General features: G+C 41.8%; 1 protein-coding gene across 1 annotated transcript; it reads left to right on the plus strand.

The window, feature by feature from the left end:
- Window positions 1-715: 715 nt before the first annotated feature.
- Window positions 716-27,934, plus strand: efnb2a (ephrin-B2a). The gene is made up of 5 exons (XM_047370976.1): window positions 716-1,566; window positions 11,967-12,250; window positions 20,554-20,646; window positions 22,520-22,624; window positions 24,489-27,934. The coding sequence occupies exons 1-5, from the start codon at window positions 1,454-1,456 to the stop codon at window positions 24,896-24,898; spliced, it is 1,005 nt and encodes a 334-aa protein (XP_047226932.1). The 5' UTR covers window positions 716-1,453; the 3' UTR covers window positions 24,899-27,934.
- The last annotated feature ends 57 nt before the right edge of the window (window positions 27,935-27,991 follow it).

A 27,991-nucleotide genomic window follows, 5' to 3' on the forward strand; every position in this document is an offset into this window, starting at 1 on the left:
CAATTCTGCTTAGAAATAAAAATTTTTACTAATATTTACACACATTTTGCTGGTTATAAATGACCAACTTGTTTCATGGGTGTAGGCTGCACACTTGGACTAAAGGAGAAATAAAAAGCTGTAAACAGTTTAGAAAAAGTGTTTAAACTTTCTGTTAAGTAGAAAGTACCCTGCAGGTATTCATGTATATCATGTAAACAAGTATTTAATGAGTTTATGGTTTTACTTCAAAAAAAGGGTTCCTCCGAATTATTTCTCCGCTAGTGGGCGCTCTTGGCTTTCAAATGAACTTGGAAGTTACAAGATGAGCGTCTGGACCGCGGCTGCATGGACTCAGTTCTGTGTGAGGAATTCTGTTCTCAGGGAATTCTACAAGAATTCCAGAGTTTGGATGTCTAATATAACCTGAATGTGTTCAGGTGTTTTACTGGAGTTTCCTCTCGCTCACTCCTGGTGTTTATTATTATTATTATTTATTATAACAATTATACAGTGATGGGCTGAATTATTTGTGTCATTAAACTAATTTACAATCGTATTCAGCAGCCGCCTGTTGACATTAGAAGGGCTCGGCTGTAGTTTCTCACCCCACAGAACCAGTTGCCTCCTTTGATTGACAGTTACGCTTCTCTTAAGTTCCCCGCCGATCGACCAATCAGTGGCAGAAGTGGGCGGAGCCCCGGCGAGAGCAGCTCCACCAAATATTCCAAGTCTGTGTCTCTGTCAGTTACTTCCCAGCCTGGTTTGAGAGTAGCAGCCGTTCAGGCGACATCCTTCCTGCGTGCGTTGGTGTGCGGGAGGACGGATCTGCGGGACTGAGCCGCCCTCTCTTCGCCTGCTCGGCTCTCTTTTCCCACTTTAGTTTTTAATTTGTTTGGACCTGTTTAGTATGAGAGCATCCATCCCAGCTCCTTTGATTTCTTTCATCCACACATCTGCTCATTTTTTTCATTTTGACCATCCGACCTCATTGTTCCATTTTTGTGCTGCTGTCACCCACAGTTCGCCCTCCACCTCCAGCTCCAGCTCCAGCTCCAGCTCCAGCTCCAGCTGAAAGCGGAATATCTCAGCCTCCTCTGGTCCTGGCTCTGCTGCTGTTCGATGTTGGCTCTTTTACGCAGAGGGATTTATATTTGTGTGCGGACCCCAGCTCTGCTCCTCTCTGAAGGATGTATCTCAGTGGCTTGAAGTGTTGCGCTCTGAGCGGGGGAGAATATTAACGCGCTGCGCCCTGAATGAACAGCCTCCGTGCGCCTTCGCTTTTTGGAGCAGGTCTCTCTCTGCTGGAGATGCTCTGATCGGGGCTTGTTGGGTCCGTATGCACTGGATCGGGATATAATCTGAAGATTTCTCTCCTGATTATTTTTCTCCCTTTTTGTGCGTGGACACACACGTTTGTTCCCCTCTGAGACGGAGTGTGCACCCATCCATCCGGGAGGCGCGCAGGCTCACCATGGGGGACTCGATGTGGAGATATTATTTTGGGGTTTTCTTCCTCGCCTTTGAGCTGGACTTGTGTCGGCCGCTCATACTGGAGTCCATCTACTGGAACACGACCAACACCAAGTAAGTGGAGCGAAATGCGCACTCATCAATGCGCCATGACTGCGCGGAGAAGCACTTTTTAAATAATAAAAATACATCAAATAACTGGTGAACATGAAGAAACATCTAAATAAAAAAAAAACAAAGATCTCAGTCCAACTGGAAACATTAATATTTTTAACATAAACCAATTAATTTCTCTGCGTTTTTAAATCATGTATTTATTTTAAAAAAAAATCCCCGTTCTCCGCTCCTCTAAAACACGTTAGGGCGTTGAAACCGTGAATTATGGTTAAATAAATCCACGACCCGACATTAAGGGCGCCCGCATTTAGTTGCTGAGCTGACGAATTTCACTGTGGGAATGTTTACGCGCAGAGAACGGAGAGGGGCCGCTCGGAACCAGCGCCGTGTGTGCGGCTTTATGCGGCTAAATTCTGCGGACAAATGTCGCGCACTTTGCGCTGCTCACCGGAGGCTAAATACATTATTATTGGGAAAATTGGGATCCAATTCAGGCCAAAAATATTGAATATTAATATGAATTTCTACTTTAATCATTTGAATGTATATAATTCCCTCTCAGTTGGAGCATGAATAGAAATGAGCCATGTGTTGGAGACTTTGTTGAGCTCCAGCGGGCCTCTTTCTTTGGCTGTGTATGTGTGTGTGTGTGTATCTGTGTGTTGAAATGTTCCTCTGAACAATGAGGCTTATTTTAGTGTTATTTCTACTAGAAATGTGGCCGCTGGATTAAAACTTCAAACAGACAGGCCGTTGCAAGCACCATCAGTCCCGTTTCTGCGCTTAGACGTTCTGTTTGGAGTCTTTTTCAGGTCGGAACTTGGTAACTTCAACTGTTACGCGTTAAATCAGGGACAAATAAGGTGTTTTTCTTCTCAGCCATGGCTGCTGCTGCGGTTGGCCCAGAAGTAAACGCTTTAACTCCTTTAGTGAAGCCAAAAGAAGTGTCTTTTTACTGCTGTGTGCCACTGCTCACTGCCCGGGGGGGGTGGAGGGGTCCCGTCTTTGTGTCCATTTAGTCACGGCCCAAACTCCAAACTACCCCTCAACAACTCGGCTTCAGGCTCCAGCGCAGCCGCACAATCTCCCGCTCTGACATTGAGATGGACTCAGTGGAGCAGTGCTGCTGCTCAGCCTCCTGCTGCGGGTAGAAATGTGGAGGTAACCTTCCTTGCGCCTCCTGGGGGCCCGCTGCAGCCTGTCCCGATGCCTCCCCGGGTTCCTCCCGCTCCCTGCAGCACAGAGCTTCACTTGCGTTCAGCTGCAGCCTCTGTTGTCGGCCTCCACTCTGCGGACATTCTGTGCGCAAGGTGATGGACGCACCAAAAGATGCATTTCAAAAAACCTTCAGGTTGCACCTTTAGCAGCTAGTATGAGTTCAGGAAGAGTCTGCGTCCCAACCAAAGCTAGAATCAGAGTTGGAGCTGATGCTGACAGCTGTTTAAGCTTTATGGTGCTACATGGAGGCCATTTGGTTGTCAGGTTCTGGTGACTGAAGAAAAATAAATAAATTAGCGTTGCTCTGGTGCAAACTGAGTTAAAAACAACTCACACACTTTGGTTCTCTCTCAGATTACTCAGCCAATTGTGTCTTTTGTCATTAAAACGTAACGTTTTATTTTTTTCAGATTAATTAAAACACATTAGGACTGGAGAGTCTTACTTTACTGTCACGTTACCTACATTTTTTTCAAACACCAACTGTGCCTTTTGCTTTAAATTAGATCAGCACAATATCAATATATATCTATCTATCTATCTATCTATATATATATATATATATATATATATATATATATATCATACTGGAATCTCAAGGACTCATTGAGTGGCAGATTTGGCAGGCTGTAATAGAACGTCACAGCAAGATAATTTGGGTCAGTTGCAAAGGCAGTTGAAACCGATTTTAGGTACCAGTATGAGAGGCTGGGGTCATGGTGATGATTGAAGAGAAAGGGGAGAGTGAGGAAAGTGTGGGTTATATTCCACAACATTCAACAATAAAATCACAGAAAAAAGAAAAACTGCAGATCAACTTTAATTAAAAAAGCAAGTGAAGAAGTAATAATAAGTCCACCCTGAGATTGTGTGGAGGCCTCAGGGTGTGAGCTTTCTGGGCGAAGAGCTCAGCAGTTAAGCCTGGTTATTGGCAACAGTGTTTGTACCAGAGCAGGAAACTGGATTTTTTGGATATATGCATCTGTTTTAAATCTTCAGCTGAATCCTGTCGTTCGGATTCAGTGTTGATGAAGTGGAGCAGGCGGTTTTTTAAAATGTTGAACAGCCTCCACAGCACAGAAAATGCACTGATCAGTTTAATTGGAAACGTCAGATTTTTCCTTTCATCTGTCAAATACTTAAAATTATGATTTATTTTTCCCTAATCATTGAGCGCATTAAATAAAATGACTCCCATTTTAAGCCTCTAGACACATCAACCTACAGCATGTACTTTGATTTAAGTTTTTGATTTTATAAAAATCCAATCAGGGACAAAGGGAATAATCGCGTAATGATGACATTTTCAGATTTATAACTACCACCTCTATCAAATAACCTGCAGGACATTTTTTCCTCGTTCGTGTGTTAATAGTCGTCAGGAAACAACAGGAATCTGTCAAAAGCAGAAAGCAAAACATAAACTGGTATCGGCCAGGAGAAGCCTGATCGGTGCATCAGCCCTGGGCTGTTAGTGCTCTTTCTTTTAGTTTGTGTTAGTCGTTCTCTTTGACGAGTTATTCAGGAAAAGATGAATGTTGGAACCGTGAAAGCTTGGGGCCGGTTTAATATGTGTGTGTGTGTTGTATAGGCTCTCCTGTCTCACTGCTTCTCCGTCGATTAAACCTCATTGTTGTTGCTGCTTTACTGCCCTTTTTTAAACGAGTCTCCTCAGGAAAACAAGTGAGTGACCCCTGCAGCACCCCATCTCCCCCACCTCACATCATCGCGCCTCCTCCAACTGCTAATCCATTTTGTAGTTGCGAGGGAGAAACAAAAGGGAGCCCTACTTTACATGGGATATGGAAAAGGAGCGCTGCCTCTCCTCCGCTGCAGTTCATTAAGAGATTACAGAGAAGCCCCAAAGGCCCTTTGTGACCGGGCAGTTACGGGGGCACCTCTCTGGGTCCTTTTGTAAATGTGGAAGGATAAGGGGGGTGCATGATGAGGCTTAATGTTGTCAGGAATGTTTTTAGAGCCAAAAATGTTGAAGGTAAAATTAAAGACATTCAACATGTAGCTTTTCAGTTTTGGGGTTTGGAGTCGAACTTTCTTCTGAGTCCCAAACACTAAAGAAAGGAGGTAAAACATGGAAGGAAGGTCTCTCTCTCTCTGTCTTGCTGTCTCTCAGGGGAAGGAGGATAATTATGTCTGGGCCTGGATTACAGGATGAAAGGTAGAGGGGAGTAAAGACCCTGTTCCTCTCAGAGACCTGCGGCTGCATGGATTAACCCTCGCCGCAGCCTCCGCTCAGCTTCTTTAGTCTGAATCCTTAATGAATCCCGGCTCTGACGCTCCAGCAGTCGCCTTGGAGGTCCACTCTGCCCTCATCCTGCTTCGCTTCGCACTCCTGACCTTTAGGAGGAGAATGGCAAGCTGAGGAAAACCTCAGCTCAGAGAGAAGATGACAAGCTCTGCAGTTTCTCTCCAGTCCTAATGTAGGAAAACCAGATATTTAATTCCCCAAGAGTGTCTCAGTGTCAGTGACCTGCCAGACTGCAGATTTTACTGCCTTTAACTTCGTAAAAAAGTGAAAAAAATTACCTCAACATAAATTTTTCACTTCCAAAAATGTGTCCCAGTTTGACGTTGACCCTGGATCCTCTTTCCACCAGGACCTGGACAAGAAAACTTAGGAACGGCACGTAGAGAGGTTCGATATGTGTTTACATTTAAAGTTCCCCATAATATCTATCTATCTATCTATCTATCTATCTATCTATCTATCTATCTATCTATCTATCTATCTATCTATCTATCTATCTATCTATCTATCTATCTATCTATCTATCTATCTATCTATCTATCTATCTATCTATCTATCTATCTATCTATCTATCTATCTATCTATCTATCTATCTATCTATCTATCATCTATCTATCTATCTATCTATCTATCTATCTATCTATCTATCTATATCTATATATATATATATATATAAATATATCATTATATCATTAGCGTTAAAGATAGAATTAAAAATACTTTCTACAAATATGATCACATTTTTACTTAGCACACACACCTAATCCTAGATTGAAATTATGTAAAAAGAAAGTGAAACTAAAGGAATTTATTCGTTTGCCTTATCTGACTGTGTTTGGTCCATAAATTACTCTTAAAGTTTAGGGTTAAATCAGCAGTAATTTAATTGTAGTAATTTTGTGTAAATGTTTCAGTTTGTCTCTCAGGTAAAAATTTTCTGATGTCTTTTTAAAGGCAGTTGAGCATAATAATGGACTGGCTGTAGTTAGGTGTTAAAATATTTAAAAAGTCTGGTTAACAAAAACAACCCTGAATGGTTTCGGACAGATTTTCCGGAGTAAAATTGCATCCCAGTCTGATTTCGTCCTGCAGCTGTTTTTTTTTTTAAGATCCTCAAACTGAAATGTTTCATTTTTTTCTGTTTGTCTCCACTCCTGCTCTGGCTTATCATTTACTGATGTTACATATTGTTTTTTAGTCTTATTTTACTCTCACATCGCGAAGTTTCAGGAAAATACTCAAATTCAGATATCCACAGATAGACTGGGAGATGTCAGATAACTGGAGCTGAAAATGTATACGAAGGTGCCGACGAACACAAGTCTGGAGGAAAAGCGGGTGAAGAGGAACAGGAAGACAAACCGAAAGCATCAGAAAGTCCATTAACATGTTGTTGAATGTTTTCACGGCAACCTTTAGACTCCTTTAAAGCCTGATCCGTGTTAAACTGCTACAGGCTCTTTGGTTCAGGAATATTTATGGCGGAATTGAGGAGGGGTCTCGGTAAAAAAGCCATTTTAGGAAGACTTTAGGAGGAGGTGAAGGGCCAAGTGTGCCTTAAAGCCTGTTGGTGGGCGGATTTGGTGTGTGTATGTGTGTGTGTATGATGGGGGGGTCGAACACATTTACAATCATGAGATGGAATGCTGTAATTTGTTTTCCGCCCCTCCCTCTTCACTCCGGACGGTTATCCGTAACCTTTCTTTGGCTTGCTTCAGTTTTATTGCTCATGTCTGCAGCTTTGAGTTGTCCTAATCTCTCCTCTTAACTTCACGTCTCCGAACTTTCGGGCTCTTTGGGACAAGACAATCCAGAACGGGTCATATTTGCCCTTAATCGGGCTCTTGGCAGCTTATAGTTGAAGCCACATTCTTGACTGCTTTTTTCTCCCTTTGTCAGCATTTATTGAATGTTCTCATTATTCGGCACTTTGCTGCAGATCAGCTGGCTGAGACACAGCAGTCGAACGGAGAGGATGTGGTGTGTAAGCCGTGTGGCTTTTGCTCAGGGCTAAAATACCGCCCCAGTTAGGATTTCATAAAGGATCAGAACCAAACAGAAACAAAAAATAAATAAAAAAGGGTGGAAGCCTCCAAACTTTCCCGAGGAAGAACCACACACCCAGATTTTGTGTGACTGGGACACTTTGCACTGTACCTTAACGCCACAGAGGTTTAGGAAATGTGACACTCTGCCTAATTTTTTTTACACTTTTCAAACACAAATGTATCGCAGAGCCTTTAAGAAGCAAAGCAGACAGACAATAAATAGGGTTATAATAATAATACAAAGACAATATACAAAATGTAGTGAACATCTATGAGAAACCAAAAATGTCAAAAGTACAAGAATTAAAACAAAAGGAGGAAAAACTTGGGTTTCATAGAAGAGCGGCTGCTGGCAGCTGAAATAAGGATAATCTTCAAAATATTACCCTTGGCTTCATAAATCTTTTACATGTGATTTTCGTTTCTTATTGTTTCAAATTCTGCTGATAAAACGTCACCCTAAATCAACATACATTTCTCATTCTGATGGCCCAATAAGGATAGATCCTGGAGACGTGGAAGTTATTCATGTATTTATACACGATTAATGCATCAAAATAGATGAATTTTATGGTATCTTGAATTAAATTTCAAAACGTTTTAAATGTAAGACCAGTTAATACAAGAATCATTACATTTATTTACTCTCAACCTTTTTACAAACATTAAAATATGATCAGATTATGATTGGTATTGATTAAAGTTAATAGCTTTTTGTACCAATAACAAGAGATGCATAAATTGATTTTGTCCTCATCTCATTTAAATGAGAGAAGCTGCAGACTGATTTAAAAGATTAAAGAAGCTCAAAGTGCTCCTACTGAAGTAGTTGAGTATAAAGTATAAAAGATTTGCCCTGACCTTTAGAAAATATGGAACAAAGTGCATTTCTAATTCGTTTAATAGTGATGCTGCTTTTAAATGTCAAATAAGGTGTGATTTACGATTTTAAGGGCTGGCAAGCAACCCACGGTTCTGGTGTCCTGCAAAATCCACAAGAGAGAGGCTGGAATCTCTGAAATTCTGGGAACAACCAGAAGTCCGGGAGAGATATACAAATTTACGAGGGCTGATCAAGAACAATGAGCTGTTTTAAGATACGATGAAGCTGTAGTCCATTAAAGGCTTTCTACGTTGTAAAGCTGCACTGGAAGCCCGTGCAGAGATGGGACAAGAGAGGCAATATGATCCCCCTCTGAAGCACCTGTTTGGATCAGCTGTAACATTTTCAGAGTCCTTTGGACACCCAGCTAAAATGGCGTCAGTGTTCAAGTTTATCTGACTGAAGCAGGAAGACGTTTTCTGCTTCGCTCAGATCCTCCTAATGTTTAAAAATGTTAGAGAAAGACAAATCATTTTAAGAACCTCAGAGCTGCGTTTAAGCACCAGAGTGTCATCAAGGCTAATTATATAGTTGGAGTTTCTTTGGGTTTCTGAATTCAGGACTAAAAACGTAGCAGATATCAAACTCCAGTTGCCAAAACTGATTCTACAAGCTGCTGAAGCAAACTTCTCACCCGTTTTTGTTGAATAAATAATGAGGCTGGATTTGTAGCTTTGTCATATGTTTTAAGTTATTTTAAAAATATTATTCAGTCAGTTTGAGTTTCATTAAATCAGTCGTAACCACTTAACTGTATTATCGTAATTCCCAGCTCTATGTCCTAACTTGTTTAAAATGTTCAGAACTAGATTTTCTGGTGTTTTTAACAACTGCTTTTCCATTTTTTTACACTTTCAGTTCTCAGACCTGTTTGTTTTAAACAGCAATTACTTCATATTTACCCCACAAACATCCAAACACAGCCTGGAGGTTTATCCACTCAGGGACGTTTCACATTCCATCACCACCTCCTCATTTCTGCATACCTAAGGATTTTATTCTTTATTCCCAAACACACTCAGAATGGCAGCCAAGAAAACCTCACATCATGATTTGTACTGACTCTTAATGATCAGATTCCAAAAAATGAAAGCATCTAGGTGCTTTAGACGAACGTTTCAATGATATCGCTTTTTGAGCTAATTCAGAACCCCTTCTGAAACAGTTTGAAAACATCTGCGCTCTGGTATTGTGAAAACATCGGACCTAGTTTTGTTTTTCAAGATGAAATTGATGAGAAAGTTCCTCATACCTGCATTCTGTCTCCTGGCTGGCAGGGGGCGTCACCCTTGATCCGTTATCTGTTCATGTCTGTGGTAAATTTCCTCTTCTTGCTGAGTTTGTGTCCTCAGAGCAACTAAGTCCATATTTTTCTCTTTACATTTTGCGTAGTTTATGGTCATTAAATTAGAACCCACTGTGATAATTTGGTCAAGTTTTGGATGGTTCCGGATGATTATTATTTGACTCTGATGAGTTAAAAATGTTGACTAGTAAAAATAGATGTTTCATCCGTCATATTTGTTTCGTTAAGGAAACCATCTCATCCTGATAGTTACTAGGATGTTAAGTAGAAAGTTATGTGACTGATGCAGTTTCTTTTATTAAATATACTCTCAAACTGTGCTCTTCATTAAAAGCACAGATATCAAAGCAGACCCAGGCACCGAAGCTCACTGTGCAGGAACCTCATGCTTCGCTTCATGTAGATGTTATATACAGACACATGAATGAATGCTCTGCACACACATAAAGACTCCAGCGGAAGAGGTGTAGCCTTGAGGCCTGTTTCCAGTGACCGTGCCTCCCTCCGTCTCCCGCTCCGTACTCTGCTTGTTCCCTCTCCTCCAGACTCACAGAGGACGATGGCAGATGGCGCTGCAAGGCGAAGACGTACAGTACACACACCATTCGCCTCTCTTTCTTCCTGAGCCTGTTGCTGGATGCACCATGCCACTGCTGAGCACATCCCTGCGGGTGGTGAAGGGAGAGAGGAAAAAAAAATATTGCCACGGCCTAGTTAGCTGCTGCCATGTGTGCATGTTGGTATGTCAGCGTATGACCCACTACTGCCTGAAGCAAACAAGGTGACGTTTGGTGCTGGAGATGCAGGAATGGGAAGAAATGCTTCAGTTTCAGGACCTGCATTGGGATTATTTTTATTCTGCTGATGCGAAGAATCAGCAAATGGCTACAGATTAACTCTTTAAAATCCTCACGCATCTTCACTGGTTGAACGACTGTTATCAGACCGTTGACTGATGCCAAGCATGTTCTGATCCAGGGATCACAGCACGTCCAATTACCTAAAAATCAGTGAACTGAGGCAGCTCACCTATAAATCCTCTTGTTGATAATAAAAGTTATCTTTTTTCCCCATCAGCAAAGTTAATCTTTAATGTTTCTTCTTTTTTATTCCCCCTGATTTCAGTTAGCTGCAGTTTCATAGAATATTCTTGGAAATGCAAGAACTTCTGTCTCATGGATGAAAATATGTGAGGGAAAGACTAGGAATATAAACAATCAATTTATTATTAATATTAAGCATTTAATTAAATAAAAACTAAAGTAAAAAAAAATATTAAAAACACCTTTATCAGTAACTGTCCTTTTAAAGGAAATATCTTTGGGCTTTACAGTTCCATCTATTAGTCTTGTATTCACTCATGCCCATTTGAAATGCATTTGTGTCTATTTACATGCACCAGTATTCCCAGTATTATGCATAAAAGGCCCTGTGGGGATCACTGGTTAACAATTCAAATGTAATTGTGTGCAGGGTAAATTCATTCAGCAGAAACATCCAAGGTTTTACCTTCTACTCAGGAACTGTGTTCTATGCTTCTGTGTGAAATCTGTGGAAATTTAAAAAACAACTTTGTGAGTTGATGCTGCTGAGTTTCTCAAAAAGAGTGCTGGTGATATTTTAATAATCAGCGCGCTTCTTATTTTTCTTCCACTTTTTATTGCTACTCAAACCAACGATCATGTTTTGGAAATCCATCCGTCTGTCTGTCCATCCAGGGGCCGGTACTTATCACCAGAGGTCAAAGTGAAGTTTAGGTTTTATAATGTTTTGAAATTTTTACATTTTATCACAGAATGTTCATCTTAAAGTGGGATGTCATATTCTCTAGATTTTGTCCTTTTGGTCAGAAACTTTTGATTTTAACCAGTTTCATACTCATAGTGTCATCTCCATATATACAGTTTATACCCCAGAACATGAGCATTTTTATCTGCTTTTGCTCAATTTGTTTTCCACTGCCGTAGGACTAATTGTTTTCTGTTAAAACGCTCCAGAGGCCAGAGAGCACACATCCAAACTCTCATTTACTCCCATTATATCTAAACTCTGAATTTTTCTTTCACAGCTAGAATTAACCTGGCAGGCCCATAAAAATGTATATGAATCGGTTCCAGAACATTTTGCCACCACCCCTTCAAGAATTTGATACACTTTATTGTTTTTAAAATAAGACTTTTTGTTTGAGCCTTAAATTACCATGTGTGTTGCTTCTCAGAAAGGGAGGGAATCCCCATAGCAACCAGTGGTCAGCATTTTCTGTGGTTTTTATATGATCCAGTAGCTTCTTCTTTCTTATTTTTACCGATCTCAAACAAGCGCCAGTTTCCTAACACTGCAGACAGAAGCACTTAGACGTTGGATCTTTGGGCATCAGCTGCTTTTCCAACTTCAGAGCTTAACATTTTTTTTATTTGTTTGGATTAGCATCTTGCCGCTCTCATTATTTGCTCTCTTCATCAATACCAATTTTAACCGATTTTAGATTTACACATTGTGGTGCGCCATCATCTAAAATGAATAGACACCATTAGTAGTTACCACATTAATAATTAAACCAATTCCTCTGTTTTTTTTGCTAGTATGGACCTAGCATAATAGTGCATAATAAATGAGTTGCCATCAGATTTTCTTTGGTTAAGTGTCTTTGCCTCACATTCCCGTCTTTTGTTCCAGATTTGTTCCAGGCCAAGGCGTGGTTTTGTACCCGCAGATCGGGGACAAGCTGGACATTGTGTGCCCCCGAGTGGATGGCGGGGTGGGCGACGGCGTGGAATATTACAAGGTGTACATGGTGCCCAGGGAGCAGCTGGAGAGCTGCACCATCACCAAGGCCGACACACCGCTGCTGAACTGCGTGAAGCCCGACCAGGATGTGAAGTTTACCCTGAAGTTTCAGGAGTTCAGCCCGAACCTGTGGGGGCTGGAGTTCTTCAAGGGAAGGGACTACTATATCATTTGTGAGTATGAATCACATATGTCTTTATCCCCTCCCCGAGTTAGTTAGACCTCCGGTGAGTTTGTTTGTCTTAAGCAGAGCTGTTGATCAGCAGGTGTGTCCACTCCGCCTCGCTGATTTCCTGTGATTTACTAATACCATCCTGAGAGGAAGCTCTGACGGGTTTTTTGCGACGGCCCCCTGGTTTGAAACATGGAAGGCGGACTGAACCATCTGTGTGGCGCCGATGGGGGGGGTATAGGGGGGTTGTGCTGCAGATCGGACCATCTGCGAGGCTCTGCCACAGCCATCTGTGAGCTGTCACAGTGGGGAAGGCCATATTTCTTACAGGGAAGAAAGGAGAGTAAGGCAAGGATGAAAGAAGAGCAGGGACGATTGCTTCAAACCAAACTCTGCAGCAGCATCAGACTCGTGCACAGTTTGATCTGCTCCCTTAGAGCGTTACAGTGGCTGCTCTGTTTCTGACCGCCGGAGCTGCAGGTTATTTGCATGGCAGGGCACGTCTGAAGGTTGAGAAGTGTGAGCAAACAGAGCAGAGCAAGTTCTTTTTAGATTTACACAGAGAGCAGGAGTAGACTTCATTCAACCCCATAGGATGAGCAAAGTTTATTCTGCTCTGCTGACCACTTGGCGTTGGACCAGAATCTAGAGCTCTACTCAGGTTCTGGAAAGGGAAATTAATGAGTGGACACCCAGCTCCACCTGCGCAGAGGCCCAATGACAACCGTCCTTCTCATTCTAAATCTTTCTTTAATTTCCTCTTCACACAGCCGCTGATTTGACAAGTCAGAACAAAAAAAGCTGTGGGAAACGTCGATTCGGATCTTGAATAAGAAAGGCTGGAAAATCCAATTTTCCTGCAGATTTTCCTCCGTTGATGTTCGCACTGCCTCCCCTCTGAATTCCTTAATGCTGTTATCTCGCCTCCTGAATCCTTAAGATGGAACAGACTGAGCAGTTTCTGTGTTAAACACCTAGCAGCCAGGTAAAAACAGGTGTAGAGGTCAGGAAAACTGCAGGTGTGAGCAGGATTGTTAGTGTCAGTGTGACTTAGAAGTGCACATAGCTGGTGCATTCACCTTTAACATTTCAGCTTCCGAACAGCCCAGCATATTTTATGTTGAGCGCTCCTCAATCAGAGATTACCGATTGATTCCTAGATCTGAGAAAATGATAAAAAAGTATAAATTAAATATGTTTCATAAAAATAAACAGTAAGAATCTATTTCCCTAAAGTTTCATTGGTTACCTGTGAAATGATGGGAGGATCTATCTATACATTAACATTGATCCTGGCTGATTCAGTTAGAAGTGGACAGCTTTAAGCACAATTGTTCACTCCTGGGGTGGGATTCAGATTAAGCTGCATGTTTTTACTGCTAACCTGCTTTCCTGCTAACATTTTAAGTAGTGAATGCACCACCCATATGCACTTCTAAGTCACATTGACAATAACAGTCCTGCTCACACCTGGATTTCCTGACCTTTACACCTGTGACAGGAGAAAGGTGGAAAAAACATTTTGACTTCTGAACAGGCCCTACCGGTTTCAATTTTCTCTGCAAAACCTCTAAAGAACCATTTCTACTTTGCTGTTTTTTTTTGTGAAGTTCCAACAAAGCGTCTGAACTGGTCTTTCAACTCTGTCAGTTGATAAAATTGAGCTGACTGGGGTTACCAGAGCAGTATTGTGTTAGTTCACCCTTAATGAGAACTAGTTCTAATTTTAGTGAATTTTAGTTCACTATAAATTTACACTCCCAACATGTGCTTGGTCTGATTTTTTCATCATTTTTCATAAAATACAGTTTAAAAAAAGAGAAGGTCATAACATAAACCAGTTAGCCTATAAGCCATATCATAGCATGTTCAACTCGGCATTTATCACCTTATTTACATCTCTTTAATAAAACTCTTATTTGGTTTGGATTTTAATTTGGCTGAATTCCCATGAAAGCAAAGTAAACCAACATTTTGATTTGCACATTAGAACTATGTCTTCAATTAAAGCCACTTTTAAAGCGGTATAACCAAGATGTTATTACTTTAAAAAAGATTTACTGTTTAAAGACATCAACTGACAAACCTTCCTCTAATATATATTAAAGAGAACACCTGCACTGTTATTTTTGCTGTGCTAACCTTAGATTATGGAAGCAAAGTTAAAAGTGACAAAACCTGTATTTTCTCCCTGCCTGTATATCTTGTGCACAGTGACAATAACACCACTCTACAAAAACACAGTATAATCTAATAGCTTTAATGGTTAGGGCATGAGCCTTTAGTTTCTAAATAGAAATGGATTTATTATTAAATAAGTATAATTATTATATAATAACAGAAACCCAAAGTGATAAATACGTGTGTTAAAGCCTGAACTGCCCCCGGGCTCACACACACAACGCTCACTAAGTTCTTACCTTTGGGGTTGAATTTGGACTTTTTTACAAAACATTCACTTCTCACTACAGCGATTTTTTGATGAGTTCAGGGAGAGCTGCACTTAGTTTACGTTCATCATGTAAAACAAAGCAGTTAAGTTTGAAGTTCTTCATGAGAACGCTCTTTGAACCACTGTAGCAGAGACTCTCCATTGATTAGAAAATGAGCTGATTCCTTAAAGCTTACCGTCCATCATATTAAACATAAAAGGATGATGATTATATCTGTCGGTTATTGTTTGTTCCAGAAATGAGAAGTTAGAGAAGCCAGAACCATGTGATTGGACCAAAACCTAAAAGGAAATAGTTTGATCCATGAATCAAAAGAAACGTTGTCATTAAGTAGCGTCACTGTTGCCCTGAGGGGGTGCTATTTGTACATCTTTAGTCTACTTTTGTGTAGAAGAAAAGCAACGTTTAACAGTGAAGAATATGGCAGATTTTTCTATAATTTAGCTCCAATTTCACTGCGAAATGAATCTGTGTGTGTGTGTGCGATTTCCTTCCCAACATCCATTCCCATCCAGGAACCATCAGACTGTGACAGCCCCTCAGAAAAGTTCACCGCCAGGGTTTCATTAGTCTCTTGGAGTGAGCACTCAATACGTAATTAATTAAGCAGCGTTTAATCCTCCATTTCTCCTCACAATCGGCCTCACATCACTTGTGCGGATCTGAGGCTCGACCGATTGGATTAACATTGCCTCCATTGAGTTCGCTGCCAACACTTCTGGGTTTTTATTTCAAACCAACAGCGGTGAAGACATACAGAAAGAACTGCCATTTTGCGCTCGTGTCCTCCAGACCTGTTTCCGTTCTCAGGCAGATTTGTCACCGGCTTTCCGTGCGTGTCCGTGTATGTCTCTGTTTTTAAAGTGCACAATGGTGCCACAGACGGACCTGATGTGATGCTTTGCGGCAGCGTGGCCTGAAGCCGAGAGACGAGCGAGTCGGATGATTACGTGAGCCAAAGAGAAGGCAGAGAGAGGGATGAATAAGGAGGGAAAGGGGCCAGAGAGAGTGACGAAAGAGAGCTAACGAGGGAGGTCTTGGGTGAGGAGGGGCGAGGAAAAAGAGCTAAAGAGAGGAAGAGGAGGAGGGCAGGAGAAGGACAAAGCTGCAGTCACAGTCAGAGGGAAATTTGATCAGTTTTTCCTTGAGTCACAACACAATCTCTGTGAGCTGCAAGAATTAAGATGTGCTTTTTAGTTTGTGTCTAATTCCCAGAATGAGCTCAGTGACATTATCTGCACATTATGAAAATGCTTGTCTGGATTAATCAGCTGCAGTCAGTGTGAAAATGTCTCTGTGTGGGAAATATTCTCATAGATTTCTGCTGGATTTTTTGCACCTTAAATTAAATAAACTCCTTTCAGTGCTGCACTAATTGGATGTTAAATTCATCCCAAATGGATTCAAACAATAGATTGTGAGTGTTTTTTTTTTTTCTAGTAATTAGAGATGGTTGTTAGGCAACTTTGGTATTCGTGGTGACCCGGCTCTGCTCCGGCCTCTCTCAGGGGGTCACAGGGGTCCTGAAAGGGACCGAAGGCGCCTGCTGTCACGGCAGATTACTGTGCACTGCCGTGACAGGCATTAACCAGCCTGTAACCTCTGCTCTGTGATGATGTCCTCACGTTCCACGGCAAAATAACGGACGGAGCTCAGCGTTTAGATCATGGCTGCCTCCATCTTTCCTAAATCCATCCTCATTCTGTTCGTCAGGATGTCCCTTCTGTTCTGATCCGATCCGAAAGACCGCTTTGTCTCTGTCATGTTTCTGCTCTGTTCTAATATTTATTGACCCAGCATTGGCTGGGTCACTGCATTGTGTATTAATTATACACAGGAAACATGGCAATTCAGTTTATTAAGCCTTTTCAAACTGGATACAAATTTAACAAAATTGCCTTTAAATAAAAAGTACAATTCTATTATCTATAATGTAAAGAAAGGGGTTAAATTTTCATGAAAAATTACTAAGTAAGCCAATTAAGGATTTCTGTTTTGATTGTTTTGTTTTGTCTTTTTTGTGGTAGGATCAGGATAGAGACGGGAAAGCATTTAGGAAGTCTTTATCCGAACACAACTCACTATCTCGTTAAGCTCTGGCTGATTTTCCACCCTCTTCATTTGACAAACAGGAGATATTTAAATTGAACACAGAGAAAGCTCAGGAGTTTGGTGTGCGCTGATTTTTAAACACGCTTCCTGATGCCACCTTTGTCTGATCGATTTCATTACCTTTCTACATTTTTTAACGGCTAGCAAACCAGCAGACATCTTTTTTTCCTTGTTTGCTTTCAAATGCTTCTGCAGCAATACTGGGAATTTATTGGTTCCAGTTGAGATAAACTGGACCACAACACCTAGGAATAACGAGTTATTTTCCAACTGTTTGAACAAATGCACAAAAATGTTTTACTGCAAATCTTATGTGACTTCTCCAGGGTTGTTGCTTGGAGACAAATACTGTTATATACAGTCTGCTCACATAGACCAGGTAGAAACTGTGCTCCAACAAGGCCTCAAACGTCTGTCTTTCAGGGAACTGTTTTCCTGCAACATTTAGATCAGCTTTACCACACCTGAATCAGATACCAAGGCCCTCAGCAGGAACCTGCAGAACTCTGTAGAACCCCTAGTTTAAGAGTTCATCTACCATTGGCAGTCACCAGTATCATCTGTGCATCTGCAAAGCAATGAAGTCTTTGCCAACATGGCTGTGGTTGTTTTAGGTGGATTTAAACTCCCCTGGTTATGGTATTTTTGGTAAATAAAACAGATTTATAAGGGTGTAATGGAACATCCACCTCATGAGACAAAGTGGTACACGATGAATTGTTTACGAGGATGAGAACGAGGTTTTATCTGTATTAGGAAAAATCAAGACCCCATGCAGCCTGGTACAACTGTGCAATTCCACAAGCAGACCCCACAGCAACACAAATACAAACTGTTCAGCTGCTTTAATGTTGAAAAGAAACTTCTTATAAATTATAAAACATCTTCTCCTTCTATAACTGTTACTGTTGAAGTTTCTGCTCAGATTGTGCATGTATGAATATAACAAATATTAAGGAAGTTATGGATAAAAGTCTCTGAGATTTTGTTGTTAATACAGTTCAAACAGTGGAGTGAAAAGATGATTTCCTTTATCATACAGACATAATGGACTAAATGAATCTCTGACAGTTTTATGTTGGGGTAGATATGACATCACAGGATATATTTCCAGTGTTTTATTATTTGTGGGAATTAAGAAATATTTATTCGTCTGATTATTTTGGCAGTGAAAGTGTCCACCTCAGTGTTTGGATCTGATTAGGTTTTAAATGCTAAATATTTTTCTGAAAGTACTTGCGCCAAATAGCTTTTTTTTCTGATTTATTCACTATAAGTTTCCTAGACGTTGTAAGACATAATTGCAGTCATATGAAAATACAGCAAGGCTGTATAAAAAAAAAAAAAATCAACGAATATTGGATCATGGTTTTTCTGTTTTTCCCAGTTTCATGATTAAACCATGATGTAGACGAACTCATGGCTGTTTGTTGGATTTTCTTGCTGTGTCTGAGTCAACGTGCAACCGGCTGCTTTCTGTCAAATACCACTGAAGGCTGAAAAATTTATGTGCTTAAATTATTTTTCATTTTTCCTGCCTTTCCTCTTTATTTCCATCCTTCTCCTCCATTCATCCCCCTCCATCCTGCCAAAGTTTTACCTAAATCCATTTGTGAGGGTCTTGTCCGAGCCCCCCGCTCCCACCCCGAGTGGTTCGGATTAGTTGGTTAACTCTTTCCAGCTCGTCTGTCAGCCGCTCCAGCTTGGCCCCGTCTGACCGAACCGAGAAGGGCCAAGTCATTCAGCCGATTTAACAATCACATTCTGTTTAAATCCAAGTCAGGTCTGCCCGAACTGCAGCCTTGGCACGGAAAATGTCTGTTATCCCGCATTTAAAGGGAAAACAGAAATTTAAAGTTGGAGAAGTTGTTTTTTCTGTAGAAACAAAAGCCTCTGTTTGGTATCTTGGTGTTTCAAAGAGAAGGAGTTCATGTGAAATGTTTTCTTTCCCATGACATGAACTCTGACCCCTTCCCAATTCGGAACTTGGAACGTGAACGCTCCTCTCTGTGCAACGTAAACAACATTAAGATGTTAGGGGAATCCCTGCAGGATTGTGGCGTTCATGTGTTATGCTAACAGGTTTATGAAAGAAAACACAAGCGTGTGCACACACCAACCCGCTGAGGAGGGAAACAGGAGCCTTTAAGCAGCTTTGTCTATAATGTGCTTCTGGGTCTCTGCTCGAAAGCTGCAGGTCAGTGAGAGAAGGAGCCGAGTCGGGGCGAGCCCTCGTTAACATGCACTCCGTGTCCACTAACATCACCGTCTTATTGAAGCAAGAGGATTCAGATCAAAATGATTGGTAGCTGGCAGGGAGGGAGTGAAAAAGGAGAAGGAGAAAATGAGGAAGAGGGAGGAGAAAACCTGGGATCAAATTTTACAAAATGGGTTCAGTTAGAATGCTGATTCTCCTGCAGCTGATGGGGAGACTGCAGGAACAAGGTGAGATATGCAAGGTGGGTATGACAGGCAGTTAGGAGGCAGGAGAGGAGGGGAAAGGACGTAGGAGAGGAAGCAGAGGGGAGTAACGGGTGAGGGTGGGTGGATGCTGTGGTGGCTGATGTGAATGCGGGCCACTGAGCGCTGGCCGGAAGCCAAGCCTCTAAGCTCTGGCAGCTCGTTGGCCTCTGTGTTACTGACCTGATAGACCATAAGCCCCCCCCCCCCCCCCCCCCACTCACTCATAATCTAATGTGGATGCAGTTCCATGAACTGGCCTCTAGAGGCAGCACATGAGTTGAAAGGTGGAGCTTGTTGGTTGAGTTAAAATGGCAGCTTTTTATTTTTGCACAGGAGTAAAATTTTTCCAAAGTGACTTCTTCCAGCCTCTTTCCTGTCACTCACAGAACATCCTGATTTCTCTTCCTCCTTTTCCTCAACATTTTTGCTCTTTTTCTCACCCTTTAAGCTGTCTCCACACCTTTTACTTCCTTTAAATTAACTTGAAGGCTGCCTTTAACCATTTTTTTTTACATAAATCAATTATCTGAATGTCTATTTTTCATCCAAAAATCAAGCATTGTGGGTTCAACAGATAAACCTGAACCTTCCGAAGTTGTTCTAAACGCAGTTGCAGTTGTATGCCAGGAAACACCAGAGACAGATAAACTTCAACATGAAGACAAAGAAAAACTGTATAAAAATGTTGTTGAGAAGTTTAAGAATTTCGTTTTTGTACTCGACATCAACAATTACATCGCCTGGTCTTGGCAGCCTTTGTCTCTGCCTTTCGTGTCCTTCTGTTTACCTGCATCTGTTTTCTGTCTTTTCATCTCGGTTTTCTTTGAGCGTTTTAAGGTTTTTCAAATAAAAAACGTCTTCTTTAATAAGCGGCCACCACTCTCCTAGGTGTCATTTGTGCTAATGCACTTAAACCACTGAATCCACCCGCAGCCTGCCAACATGTCTGCTGTCATCGCCGCCTTGTCTCAGCCCCCTCCTCAGCTCCCCTAACAGGCTCCTTCATAAGGCCCATCAGTGCAGTTAGACATATTACAGTCACAATTACTCAGGCTAATTGACTTCAGGGATGTGAAATATTCCACCGGAGCAAAGCGGCCGAGGTGATGAACAGGCAAATTGTGATTTTATTAAAGGGGAGTGAGTCATATCCTTCCTCAGAGGAAGGTTCTGTTTTTCCTCAGATGGTCCTGTATCTGCATATATTGTGTCTCCAACACATCCTCACTCTGACAGCCCGTTCTAACCCTGTGCTTCTCTCCATTTCCTCCTCCAGCTACATCCAATGGCACCATGGAGGGCATCGACAACCAGGAAGGAGGAGTGTGCAAGACCAAGTCCATGAAGATAATCATGAAAGTGGGCCAGAGTGAGTATCGTAGCATTGAGTTACGGTCGTGAGCATCTGCAGGCGGTCGCAGTGCAGCACGAACGATGTGCAAAACTCCGAATAAGGTCAGAGGAGGCGGTGCAGCGTGCAGCTCCATCGTCTCCATGACACCTGGGGCTGCAGGCGGGGGAGGGGCAGGAAATGTAATCCAGCAAACCCTAATACACAGCCAAACACAGGGTACATCTACTCTCACACTCTTTCAACTACATTCCCTCTACATATGCTAATCTAGTTTAGATGCATAATTCCCATGATTCATAACCCAGCAGATGCTCCCTTAGAGCGTTATATGCACTCGCCTCAGAAGTGTGCACAGCTCCAACATTCTCCTGAACCCGAATCTTATTATGGTTCTTATTATAGTGTATTTTATTGGGATTTAAAAAAAAAGAGAACCAAAACTCAGCACTTGCTCACATGTAAAACACCATGTGCTGTGATAAACCAGCACAACACATCACAATGAACACACCATCCCCACAGAGACACATGGTGGTGGCATCATCATGCTGTGGGGAGGCTTTTCTTCAGCAAGGACAGGGAAGCTTGATGGAAACATGAATGAAGGTTGATAAGAGGTAATCCTGAAGGAAAGCCTGTTAGAAGCTGCAAAAGACTTGAGATTGGGTGGAGGTTCACCTTCCAGCAGAGCGATGACTCTAAACATTGTTCAGAGCTACAATAGAACGGTTTCTATCAGGGGTCTCTAACTCCAGTCCTCCAGAGCTACTGTCCTGCAGCTTTTAGATGCATTTCTGCTCCAACGAACCTGAATCAAAAAAATACCTCATTACCAGGCCTATAGGCAAACTTGATGGCATGCATATTCAGTCATTTCGTTCAGCAGTGTTGGTTCAGGGATGTATCTAAAAGTTAGGAGTTGGAGACTCCTGGTTTAGATCGAAGTATATTCACCCGTTAAAAATCCAAGGCACGGCTTTAAAATTGATCCTCACAGATGCTCTCCATCCAGTCTGAGCCAATTTGCAAAAGTTTCAACGTCTAGATGTACAAAGCTGGTAGAGACATACTACATATGGCCTGCAGCTGCATTTGCAGAAATAGCTGGTTCTATATCGACTCAGGATGGCTGAATACCAGTGCAGGCCACATCTTTCAGATAAACCACATATCATGCTTCTTCTACTTTGTACTACTTTGTGTTGTTATACCACATTAAATCCTAGTAAAATACATTGAAATTTGTAAGTCTTGTTCCATGTGTGACAAGAATCAGGAAAGAAGCTGGAAACATTAAGTTTGGGAAACAAAACTGTCCCAGGCCTGACTCCTTAGACATCTGGGTAAAGTTTCTGCAGAACATTTAGATGATCAGTGCTGGTAGTAAATTGACTGTTTCTCAGGATGGTCTCTGAAAAAGCGTTTGGGTTTAGAAGACCCAAAAGAGTTGCAACTTAATTCCCCTGAGAAACCAGATCCCCTCAGTGAGGAGTTCATCTTCACCTCTGTTGGCCTAATCATGTTTAAAACAAGACCTTCACACCAGTACCTAATTATCTAGTATTATTTATTTTATTTTATATATTTTTTATTCCTTAGAAATGTATTACATCAAAATTAATGCAATTATGCTTTCTATTATAAATTTGTACAAATCCATGTCTTTTGTTCCTTAATATGTTTTTATTTCTTCTTTGATTAGGATAATATAAATATTTACCAATTTAAGGCTTTAAGTGTTTTTCTGCAGTTAATGTTCTGTTACTGTGCAGGGAATGAAATCAGTCATGGCAGCCACCAAGGTGTCTTTATGAATTTATCAATATAAACTGAAGAAACTTGAGCATTCCCTGCTAATCTGTATCCATGTTATGTGGTTTTCTTTCAGATCCCTCTGACCCCGTTTCACCCAAAGACATCCCTACGAGAACAACTTACAAACCCGGGTCACCAGATGACGACAGGGAGCGAAATGAAGTTCAGGAGAAACAAGGTGAGGTCATCTCTTTAAAACTCACATCCCGGGAAAAGAGGGAATTATGTGGAGGATTTATTGAAACACTGAGGAAGTTTGTAGAGCACACTGTTTTAGACAAGTCAGATAAGGTTCAGTGGTGTGTGAGAGGCCAAAGAGTGGGTGTGTGGGTGTGTGTGTGTGTGTGTATGTGCAGAGAAAAAAGGTCAGCGAATCATCAGCCGGTAATTGAATGTTGCCTATAAAACTGATAGGCATCTCTGGCCCCTCAAGGACTTCTAAGGTGTCTCCAGGCTGCTCGCATTTCAGCCTTAACCCGTCGCTTAGGTGACATTTTCAGGAAAACGATCTGATCGCCGTCTGCCATTCTTAGCACACAGAAACGCGCTTGTTTGGGGCTGTGCAGCTTCGTTTGCATGCCTTCTATCTCTGCTATTAGATTGCAACTCAAAAATGTCTCTGTAAAAAAAATCATAATTTCCTCAGTAAGAAGCAGGAAGGACCTGGGGATACATTCAGCAGGCTGACCCACATAAACGGTCCCCTGGATCGCTGAAAAGAAACAACTAAAATAACAAAACTATTCAAGCATTAGAGCGTTTACATGCCTGGAAAATGAGACTGGTGAATAGTCAGAATTTATTTCAGATGAAACTGAAGAACGAGGTTTAATCACCTTCAAATTTGCAAAAGGAAATTAAAATGAAGGTGGTGCTCCTCCTTAAAGCTGGAAAGCATGTGGAGTTCACGACTTCAGATAAATTAAGTGCATCTGGAGGAAATGTGGGATATATGACAGCTTTTACAAAGCTGCATAATATTATTCATCATCATATGTTAGAGAACAACAACAACAACCCGAGGTGTCCGGATCCTAATCCTCCTGGACCTTTTATGCTGGAAAGAAGATAAAACAAATGTTTCTGCTCTGGGATCCATCCTGCGCAGCTAATCGTTCAGCTGCGAGATGACAGAACTCGAACCTGAATCTTGAAGATTGATAACTTGTAGTAATAATAAACAAATTTTGCTGAATATTTCTACAAAAAAATCAATCAGAAATTCCTGTTTCAACTTTCAGTTTGTTTAACATGGATCCTTTAGATCGCACACATTAAATCCTGCAGACGTCAGCATCTTCCTCCCGTCCCATCCCTCTGTCCCGGCTGCTAGCTTAGCATATGGGCCTCAGAGAGCTCCAGGCAGCATAATCCCTTGTTCAACAAAGGAAGAGTCCACTCTTTGGGCCGCCCACCACTGTTCATTCACTCCCTCTGTCCTTCCCACCCACCCAGCCAGCATAGGGAAAGCACTTTAAGGCCCACATGGAAGCCGTGGCAGACAGGGGGGTGCAGTAATCCTGCCTGTCCCGGGCAGAACACCACACTCCCACCCTTTAGTGTTGGATCTGAACCAGAGTGTCCATTGCTGGTAGTCTGAGCACAGCTTGCCTCCATAATTGATGTTTCATGACCGTATCAAACATTTCATTTTTCCTCCCCTCTGGGGCTGTTAGCTAGAAAATCAAGTTACTTTTTATGTCTTTCAAAACGCAATTTATCTGAGTGCAGTTTGCCGGGATCTCCTATCAGCCTCTGATTGCCCTAGTTTCAAGGTTGAAGTCTTTGCAGGCTGAATTTGAATAGGCATGGATCAGATGTGACCTTTTTACAAAAGCTTCCTGCAGATGAGTTTCACTCAGAGCTACTGTACTGCTGTCCTCTGTGCTTCAACGCAAATATGTTGAGAGAAATCCAGGAAGAGGCGCAAAGGAACAACAGTAATAAAACTGGCTTGTTTTTCCTAATCAAACACAGAGTTCTTATGGATTTGATAATTGAAGCTCCTGCTGGTTTCTGACTCCATCTCATTATTCTTCCAGGCAAACCCAAAAGAGAAGGTGGAGGATCCAACAGCAATGACGGAAAGTCGTCCAGCGCCATCGGCTCCGAGGTGGCCATCTTTGTGGGCATCGCCTCGGGTGGCGTCATCTTCATCGTCATCATCGTCATGCTGGTTCTGCTGCTGTTGAAGTATCGACGGCGGCACCGCAAACACTCACCTCAGCACACAGCCACGCTGTCGCTGAGCACGCTGGCCACGCCCAAACGGAGTGGAGGTGGCGGCAACAACAATGGCTCGGAGCCCAGCGACATCATCATCCCACTCAGGACTGCTGACAGCGTCTTCTGCCCACACTACGAGAAGGTCAGCGGGGACTACGGACACCCGGTCTATATAGTTCAGGAGATGCCGCCTCAGAGCCCAGCCAACATTTATTACAAGGTCTGAAGTGGAGAACTGGGAAAACGCAGGACCCAGATGAATCCACGGACAGAGCGGAGTTTTCCTTCCCGCTCTCTCTCTCTGTCAACTCCTCCTCCTTTCCTCTGATGTTTTGTCACTAGTCGTTTGCTCTCTGAGTTTTGCTCTTCGCTTCGGTGTAGTCACAGTCAGTGCAGATGAGACGCGTAGAGAAGCTGCTGCTCGCTGGGAAGCAGAGCAGACAGTCTCTTCTTCCCTAGCAGGGTTTTAAATTTCGTCCACTGCGGCCGGCGTTCTGAGTGGGACAGACGGATTTATGGATGTTATGTAAGGTTTCTGATGGTGTAAGAGGATGACAGGTCAGTGGAAGAGGGACTACTGTTTGAAAATGAGACCTTAAATGGATTTGATGATGGAGTTAAAGTAGGAAGTGGGCGGAGCTTGAACTCAGACGATGGCTGCCCTCCTCTGACGCCCACGGGCCACAGAGACTGACCGGATTTACCAGCTGGATGCAGAGAGATTCCCACACCGGACTTCTCTGGGACCTTTCCTGATTGACTCACGGAGATCACCCACTCACCTGTCCACCCACATGATTACCATCACACATAAACACTCACGTGTGCACAGAAACAGACTCACTGGTCAATGTGACGTGTTGTTGATCACAGCATTTCTCCTCATCCTCAGCTCAGTTTTCTTTCATGTTTTACTTGAAGGTTTAGAGAAAACGATTCATTCTCTTTTTGTTCCACATTTACTGGTTTTGTTCATATCTGGTTTTTATACTCTGGTATAGTTTGAGTGCAGATAGAGTTTTTTCTTTTCCCGATTGTCATATGTGTCACTGAACCTCACGCGTGGCAGCAGCTCACTTAAAAACAGGAGGAGGTGGACTCTGCAGAGTGGAGGACTTTTATCTTACATAGTGCAGCACTTTTAACCCCTCCTTTTTACTTTAGTCCCTCCACTCTCCTCAGTGGTCCACAGCGAGAGACGCAGTGGTATCTGGAGATGAGAGAGCCTCTGTATCCCGTCAGCGGCTCGCCTCTCAGACCTGGAAGGCCTTTGGGGCAATATAAATCCAGTTCGCCTTACTGCTGTAAGACCTTGTGGAGGTTAGAGTAGCTGGCTGAAATGGTACTAGGTACTGTAATGGGAACCCCCAGGGGTCCAGTGATGACTAAGGGTACCCTAAGGGCCCAAAATTCAGCCTGACCGGTGCTTTTCTGTTTTTTTCTGCAAAGCACAGAGACATCAGCTTAAACTTTTACTGTTATCAGTCTCCATTAGCATTTCCTTCCTGTGAGTCTTGTTTTTTTTTATTTTTACTTCAAATAGATGTACATTACAAAAGGACATTAAAAGATGAAAAAATACAAAAATAAGATGATTAAATTTATTTATGATAGACACAGAGCACAGGTGTTGTCAGACGGTATGGAGAAGAAGAAACTAGTTTTAATATATAAGTGGTATAAGTGCACATTATGCAATCTAGGTTTTGATTATTTGATATCTTTAGAGCCGCCCAGTCCTGGGAAGGAGAACCATGGGTGGACAGTTGGTCCTGGCTCCAGCTGCGAGTTATCCCAACCCAAAATGACGTGAAGAGTAGCTGTTCCCACAATCACCTAGTGTGCCCGATTCTCCTCATACACACTCTCCATGTTCCCCATGCATGTATGTGGTCTAATGTGTGCGTCAGTGACTTCATTAACACCAGGCTTAGATCTTAGCAGTGACTTAGGCCTCTCCCCGAGCATTTTTCAGCCCATTATTCACATCCTCATCGATTCATGAGCATCAAATTTCACCGAAAAGCCAAGCCTTGTATTATCTGAGGTTTGTGCCTCTGAGAGGCTACAAAATCTGCAAATATGCAATTCTTATTTATTTTTTTAATCAATTCTAAAAGAAAAAAGTGTTCTTAACCACTGAAAGATGTAACAACAAACCAACATAACAAAACTAGCAGAGTGTGTCTGTCTGTTTTTTATTTTTCCTTTTTTCTGTTTCGACTACGTGCTGTAGTACAAACTGTGAAAAATGAAACCATGAAAAAGCATCAGTAACAGAACCGGACAAGTGTTTAAGGTGGATAAAAAAAGACACAAACAGAAAAATGGCTTTTTAGTTGCTTTCTGTCTGCGGCAGAATCTGACAATCTCCTTAGTTTCTTTGAATCTGGCGTCCTTTTCTTAGCTGCCACTCGTCTAAAGCTCTCCAGCGTCTGAAATGTTGTCGCGATGCTGTGGGGGTCTTCAGCCGGCGGGCTGAGAGAAGCACCTCAGGCGACTGTAAAATGCCTTGCTTGTATGGTCAGCCCTTGGTCACTTGACTCAGTAAATTTGCACCGTACTTCTGTAGGTAAGAACCTGTAAATACATTAATGTTTGTATTGTATATGGATCCTGGGTTGTTACAATAGCCTTATTCACCTTTGTAGGAAAGTAAGTGAAAAAAAGAAAAAGTGAATTACACTTCAGTAAAACAGAGCATACTACTTTTTTGGTAAATAGCTTATGTAAATATTGACCAGAACCCAATAAAAACATTTTTTATAAACTCTTAAAGTAAGATGTTTTGTATAAAATTTGAATTTTTTGCAATGTATTTTAGCTAGCGCCCTAAGGAAAGCCCGTGTCCTCCCCACTTCCTCCCGTTTTGCACTGTTTCCATGGTAATTTGGTTTAAAAAAAAAGAGAAAAGTTGCCAAACCGACTGCTGCATATTTGTGCCATAAGTGTGTACCATAAATATTTATTAAATTAGTTTGTTTTTTCTCTCTCTCATGTTCCGTTGATGATTTTATTTCAGTCCAGTTTGTAAGTAACAGTATTATATTTGCATCATTTATCGTCTGCCCCAGTTTTATTTTGTCATGTCATGATTACAGCTGCTTCGTTCCTGGCAGTGTCAGAAGGCCCAGATTGTGAAGAAAAGAAAAACATTTTAAATTCAAAATTTTTAATTAATTTCAAATAGGATAAATGACACACATTCCACCAGTCTGTTACAAACTGAAAAGGTTTTTCAATAAAATGTTTTTCCTATGGACAAGCTGTCTGGGAGTGCTTTGTGCCTGGACAAGGCAAACATTTATCCTATGACATC

The sequence above is a fragment of the Girardinichthys multiradiatus genome, chromosome 7 (genome assembly GCF_021462225.1).
Source record: "Girardinichthys multiradiatus isolate DD_20200921_A chromosome 7, DD_fGirMul_XY1, whole genome shotgun sequence".
Lineage (NCBI taxonomy): Eukaryota > Metazoa > Chordata > Actinopteri > Cyprinodontiformes > Goodeidae > Girardinichthys > Girardinichthys multiradiatus.